At 41.6% G+C, this 7,532-nt stretch overlaps 1 protein-coding gene across 1 annotated transcript; it reads left to right on the top strand.

The window, feature by feature from the left end:
* Positions 1 to 597: 597 nt before the first annotated feature.
* LOC308281851 (cystatin-like protein) lies at positions 598 to 6,547 on the top strand. Its single transcript, XM_080722174.1, has 5 exons — positions 598 to 699; positions 996 to 1,201; positions 2,944 to 3,048; positions 5,025 to 5,117; positions 6,252 to 6,547. Exons 2-5 carry the CDS (start codon positions 1,001 to 1,003, stop codon positions 6,354 to 6,356), a joined length of 504 nt encoding a protein of 167 aa, XP_080578300.1. The 5' UTR covers positions 598 to 699; positions 996 to 1,000; the 3' UTR covers positions 6,357 to 6,547.
* Positions 6,548 to 7,532: the final 985 nt, after the last annotated feature.

Raw genomic sequence — 7,532 nt, 5'->3', positions numbered from 1 at the left:
GTGCAATCTGCATACTGAGGCCAGTATTTTAAGCCAGGTTTTTATTGGGATGTCTATTTTAATGTTTATTTTGATGGCATAGAAGGCACTTCTTGCCTTGTCTCCCAGGTCTTTTTCAGCTTGGTTGAAATTTCCTGTGCTGCTGATGTTTAGGCCAAAGTAGTTTTTTTTTTGGTTTGTTTGTTTGTTCAAATGGGATTGTATTTAGAAAGAATTTAATTCTCTCCTTTTCATCAATTATGTGTGGGGAGTGCATTCCAGAGGGAGGGGGGGGGGGGGGGTCCTGTAACACGATGCTTCTCCTCTCGTGTCGTGTCCAGCTGAAAGCCAGTGGTCAGTGAACTCCTCCAGCAGAGCAAACACACATCTGCTTTGGCTCAGCATTTGGAAATGCTGAGCCATGTCCAGACATGCTTTGGCCTAAAGACCTCCTGTGTGTGTGTGTTTGTGTGTGTGTGTGTGTGTGTATGTGTGTGTGTGTGTGTGTGTGTGTGTGTGTGTGTGTGTGTGTGTGTGTGTGTGTGTGTGTGTGTGTGTGTGTGTGTGTGTGTGTGTGTGTGTGTGTGTGTGTGTGCGTGCACACGTGGGGAGTGGTCACAGCTATAGTGTCAGATATAAAGTAAAGGAAAAACTATCTTGTGAACCACTGCTCTAGCTTTGACCCACTGGACATCACCATATTCTCCTCTGAAGCAAAAGGTAATCATGGTTTTTAATGTTTCATTTGTTTTCGTGCTTCATTCGTTTTGATGTTTCAAGGTAATGATGGGTTTTTACTGCGAGTTTGCCCGTTTCGTTTTGTGAAAAAAGGCTAGTTAGTTTCATTTTAGTTTGTATTGAAAAGCTGTATAAAGTATAACATAGGTTCAAAGTGGTTAAAATGATTGTGACTCTATAAGACATTTAGCTGAGGACCCCCTGGAATCCCCGGACCCCACCTTGAGAACCAATGGTCTACAGACTCTACACAATTAACCCTATGTTCTCCTGTTCAGGATCCATGCTGCAGAAGATGATGAGACTCACTGTGTTCTTGTTGTTCCTGAGCTGTGTGTTCTGCCTGGCGACAGGACAGACACACCACAACTACAATGAAATGGAACCTCGCCTGAAGAGCTTTGTTGATCAGGCTCTGAATAAAGCTAATCAGCAATTCAGTTATGGGCATCTGAACTTCGACAAGATCGGTGAGGTGCATGAGGTGAGTAACAAAAGAGGCGCACATGCATTTCAGCTGTTTTTTTTCCTCCTTTTTCTTTCATCATTCATTTTTTTTTAGATTTTTCAGGAGAAAAATATTCAGACAAAACAGCAACAAACATACACAAGACATATAATTGTAGATACACAGATTGTATTAACATAATCATGAAGACACATTTATAATAAACTGGGGACCCCCCACCCAGACAAGCACTTGGAATTGTTGAAGTCCAAGCATTACATTTAGTTTGACTCTGTTCCACAGATAAATCATGTGGAAAATATTGGCTACAAGGCAATCCCAAGACAATTTAGCCTATTAAGGTATTAGGTATTAAGAAGGTCTTATAAGTCCTTAAATAGTCACTTGACGCCCTTTCCTATATCTGGCACCCTTCCCCCATTGCAAGAGGAGGTATTTAAGCCAAAGCATGTCTTGACATGGCTCAGCATTTCTGACCTTTCCAGAAGTTAACCACTTGAAGTGGTTATATGACATGCAAACAATGGTAAATCAGGCTATATGACGAACTAACATGATTGGTGACGTCACAGAGCGCCCAGGGTATATTATATGTAAATATCCCCCCGCATTTATAATGCAACTCTTATCTATTATCTACTGTACTGACTGTCCCTACAGCTCCTCCCACCACACAGAGCAGCGCACTACTATGTTAATCTGCGCTTATAAAATATGTACACGTTCAGCATTCAAAATAATATCAATGTTTACAATAATCAATGTTTGAACAACTAGGTGATCTATTTATTTATCGGACAAAATAAATAGCTTTTTTAGAAACACGCTGCGCCGGGATATATTGCCGATTTCACCCACAAGCCACCTCCTCTCGGCGAGCCTGCTCTGTCCGTGCTGAGAGGGCTTATAGACGGACAGAATGCAGTTTCATAGCCGGCCGCTAAATCAACATAGTGATTCTCATCATCTCAACACATTTCAAAATTTAAAAAGCATAAATAAACTACTTCACATGAACGATATTGATGTAACTAAGATCTGAACTGGGGGCAAATATTTATACACAGATAAAAGACATTTCATGTTGAGGTCATTTCCTTGTTGAGTGCGAGAGGAAAATTCCGAGCAAACGTCAATCATTCTGTCCCACCCCGTATCCAGACTGTTTTTTTTTTTGGAGCGGTGAAAGCGCTCCCAATAGACAGGTATGTCTGTGGCTGGCTGGCTGGCTGGCTATGTGGCTGGCTGGCTGGCTGGCTGGCTGGGTATGTCTGTAGCCTGGCAATACCTTGAGTGGCCACACAAGTTAAAGGAGGGGCGCTGTTGTGCAGGCACAAACACACACACACACACACACACACACACACACACACACACACACACACACACACACACACACACACACACACACAGATTCACCGCTCCACTTCGAACCGAGGTTTGATTTTTTTTTTTACAAACCATGTGACGTCACGTATCATAATGATAGTTTTCGGGGCATGTCATATAGCAACTTTAAGCCCTGAGGCTATTTTAGAAACGCTTTGAAAAGGGTTTGAAAAATGCAGACTACTGTATATTTTTGTCAATATCATGACCCCAAAATGCAAGTTATGATTTGTTTGAATTGCTGGACCACGCAACCATTGAGTTCAGATGAACCATTTAGAATTGAATTGAATTGAATTGAATTGAATTGAATTGAATTGAATTGAATTGAATTGAATTGAATTGGGTCATTTCTTGTTCTCGTGTAGGTCGCACCCTGGGTGAGAATTGATGTGCGTTTAAAGAACACAGCCTGCAGGAAGGCTGAGGGTGCAAATGACCACAAACAGCGTCCTGAGTGTCCATTCAAAAAGGTTGGTGAAATACATCACAAGCCCAGACCTGCCAACCCTGGCAAATTTTTTTGAGTACTCATGCGCGGGCACGAAGTGCCCGCGCGGCGCCCGCAGCGCCCGCGCAGTGCCCGCGCAGCGCCCGCGGTGCAATTTTTGTTGTTTTCCCGCACAAAACAGCGTATATTTTGGGGGGTTCCATGCACCTTTTTGGGTGGGACCTTTACAGTTATGTTAACAAAATTTCACACCAGAAATGTAGCACATTGCATGTCTTGACTTACACTAATAGGAGGAGGCAAGATGTTAGAACAACCTTTTAAATAAAAATGCCATTTGGTCTGGAGAAAAAGTAGGCTAGTATTACCAGGCAATACAGTAATGTTGCTTTGGCAATATTGTTGACAAATCTTTAATAAAATATACTAACTGCACTTGCTCAGAGTTAGTTAACAATAGACTAGCAAAACAGTCTCACCAGTGACTTAATGAATGAACATACATCAACATAATCATGTTATTCAAATAGCAAAATAGCTTTACATTGTCAGGTAGGCTATTTACCTTTAAATATTTACCTGTGTCTTTGTTAAACATTGTTAATTGAGCAGCCTAAATAAAACCACCTTTCTGTGCATGATTTGCATGAAGTTGAAAGTATTCAACTCATGTAGGTTTCTAGTGCATTCATTAATTGATATATAGGCCTACATTGTGTATAGATCACATACCGTCTAGTCTGTATATTCATTCATAGAGGATACAGGCTACTCATTGTTAACAAACCATTAATGTCTTCATATATTCACAGGTGATAAATAACTTGTTCACCTTTAATGTTTTTGACAATACATATAGTCCTCCTAATTCATTCATTCATACTCATTTAGAGATAGCTTTAGAGATGGATATTTACTCTAAAGCCCAATCATGGTCAATGTATGTTTCAGTTTACTGTACTACGACCTGCGTCACAAGTTTTCCGACTTTGCTCGCGTGCAACACCGTCGTATGACGAAGTACAGTATAACACGGGCTTCATACACAACAAGCTGTAGCGGTGGCGACCGCCGTTTAATAGTGTAATATTATTGTACGTTTATATATTACCTGTTATACTACAGGCAGCATTGTGGGGGGCGAATTGTCCCTGTGCAACTGCATCGACTCCGACGACTCGCACAACACGGCCATTCTCCGTTTATCTAAATTAATCTGATTAATATCGCCGATATATGTACAAACCGAGCGGCGACAGCTGACTACATGCTGACATGAAACCAAAACAAACCAAAACTCCTGTTTCCATCCGGTTAAATTCTTCTTCTGACGACAAAAAAAGAGCATACCTTCTGTTCTAGTGCTCCCCAGCGCCATGTGCCCCATTCACACACCATTCAAGTGGTGCCTGGGAGGAACTACACGGCAGGGACCAAAAATGTTTCAGATCCCCCAAAGTTGCGTAGCAATGAGGGGAAATAGCGTACCTGCGTATTGACACTTAAAATGCGTGCTTAGTACGCAAAATGCGTGCTTAGTACGCAAAATGCGTACGGGTTGGCAGGTCTGCAAGCCCTAAATATTCTCCTTTAAAATGTTCTATTGCTTTGTCTTTATTGTCTCTGCCAGGCCGAAAGGCATGGCCAAGACTATGTTTTGCACCCTGTCTGTTGTTTGTAATCACACTCCCTGTGTGTGTGTGTGTGTGTGTGTGTGTGTGTGTGTGTGTGTGTGTGTGTGTGTGTGTGTGTGTGTGTGTGTGTGTGTGTGTGTGTGTGTGTGTGCGCGTGCGCGTATGCGTGTGTGTACTCTACAGTCCATAGTTTATACATGTGATGTGATGATGATGCTTTGTTTTGATGTGTCTCTTTGAAAGTCTGTAAACTGACTTAAAATTAGGTACAGATTAAACCAGCTGTGGTTTAAATTCAGCATTTCTATGTGAATAAGGTCCAAGCTGTCTGTGCTTCATCTATCTCTGTCTGTCTGTCCGTCAGCTCGAGGTTCGATGTTTTGTGTGTCGCCCGGATCCAAAGAATCAAACCATTGATCCGTACATCGACTGTGTTCGCAGAAAAGACCAGGCGACGGTAAATGGCTCATGTTTCTAACGCCTGTCTGTCTGTTGGTTTGTCTGTTTACATTATCTAACCTGAATTTCAACTACTGCTACTGCTACTGCTACTGCTACTACTATCACTAGTAGTACTACTACTACTACTTCTATACTTTTCTAAGACGGCTAAGGGCGAAGAGCGACCTCGTCCGCAGGACGGAATTCGCACAGGACTGAATTAATGATTAAAATATAATATCGGACCAGTTACCCATATAGGAGATCCCTCATACCCATTATGGAGATCCATGTACTGTATATGGAGATATGGGCCTATTGGTTGGATCGGCGGTTCTACAAAATTGTACATTGTGCAAGTACAGTAATGGCAGGGGAAGCAGCTAAGAACATGGGCAAAAATCTGAGCTATCCGTGTGCAAAAGTTGAAGCCTGTAGAACCGACCAAGCTCAGTTACTTGTTATGTGACATCATACATACCATCTTTTTATGCCCATATATGGAGATCCCTGTCTGTAGAACCAACCGTGTGCTGTGAGACCCCAGACATGCGTCCGTGTGTGTCAGTATCTGTCTCTCAGTCCTTGTCCCCTTTTATGGGCATATTGGTTGGATCGGCGGTTCTACTGAAAATAATTGTTTTATACAACTGTACATCAGGGATCTCCATATATGGGCATACAAGGGACAAGGATGGAATGTGATGACACGGATATCCAGGGTTTGATCTTTGATGAGGTGATGTCATAACAGTGTGATGTCACAATGTGACATTGACGGACAAGATGTGCCAGTTTTCATAATACTACTGCTACTACTACTATTACTATCACCTCCACTACTATTACTACTACAACTTTCCTAATGTCTATTACTATACTACTACTACTACCACCATTACCACTACTACTTCTACTACTAGCCTACTGTCTATTACTACTACTAGAGCTACAATATCTTTTTTTAAACATGTCATTAGCCTCATAGCATAATTGCCTAAAAGAATATATTCCAAGTAATAAAATAGTATAACTTTAGGAGTAGCCTAATATGTAATATAACATATTACTCTCCTGAGTAATATTGCCCCAATGAGGCTAACAATGTTCAGACAACTGTCTAACACATGTTTGTGTTGTTTTCTTCCAGCGCTACAATGACTGGGACCAGAACTGTCTCCCGAACCTCCCACCCCCGGAAGTCATCGATGAAGAGGGAGGTTTGACCAATGAAACGATATCAGATACGGCGTGAGGAGTAGGGGGAGGAGGCTTCACTTCGGCCTTATCCTCTGATCATGTTCAGAGCTTCCGTTGCTCAGTCCAGACTGTATGACGGAAGCACTTTGAAAATTGTGGGAGGCAACAGTCTGGCTCACGAGGTCAATAGTTGTAGTGAAGTCCTGATGTCACTTTAGAAACACTACTGTTTTAATGATTATATAACATTCATATTAAAAGGTGATACCAGTAAAATAAGAACTTAAAGTATATTAGTTAGCCAGTAAATATTAGCATAACATTCAAGAAGAATTCAAGTCTGCATGGGGTGAGTAATCGATAGAAAAAAAAGCTAGTTTGGGGGTGAACTATCCCTTTAGGGCTTAAGATAAAAATAAAAGGATTGAACTGACTGAACATTCAAAAATGATGTTTATGGTGTTAATTATGTACTAAAACTGTATTGTTGAGTACTTAAACTCAAACAAGTAGTGAGATCAATGTTGGGGGAAAATGATTCAAAAGGGTGAACGTTGTCTTCTATTAATTTTCAGTTGAGTGTGTGTGAGTCTTATTGGTGGAACAGTATCACGTGTTGCAACAATAAGGCTGTAATAAAGTAAATGTGGTCAAGTCTAGACCGCTATAGAGAGAAGATCTGACAAGAATATAAATCAAGACCCATCATCTTATTAAGAGTTGGAACACAATCCCCAGAACCCCTGTCTTTGCTAAAAAAAAAGGTAAGGTCTCTATTGAAACAGCTTTAGCCCCTCTGAAAGGAATTAAAGGTGGTGTACAATAAGTGATATTTGTTAATAGATGCCCACGACGCGCCAACACTCACGTCAAACTCTTTGATGTCTCCCAGTGCCCACAACGTGTTTGACGTGTTGTACAGTAAGCTGTAGCTTACTGTACAAGGCACCTGCGGCTGAAGAGACACACTCCAATAGAGGGTATGTGTGTGATCATCATCAAACCCGGAGGTTATACGGGAACGCCTACTGAGTGTCAAAAAAATACTTTCTGGCCCTGACAGCCTAAGTCCGATCTGATTGCATTAAACATTGTTAAACGATGTTAAACTCACTTTGCCGCATGATTTGCCACGCGATTTTGCCATTCACATGCGCATACCCTCTATTCCCGAAATGCAACAGGAGATCACGTGACCAGGAAGCCGCGGATCCTCATAGAGAGCCTGTGT

The sequence above is a fragment of the Nannobrachium achirus genome (assembly GCF_963921795.1).
Source record: "Nannobrachium achirus genome assembly, chromosome: 3".
NCBI classification, from domain to species: Eukaryota; Metazoa; Chordata; class Actinopteri; order Myctophiformes; family Myctophidae; genus Nannobrachium; species Nannobrachium achirus.
The sequence above is the reverse complement of the archived record's forward strand: the minus strand, read 5'-3'. Positions and strand labels throughout refer to the sequence as shown.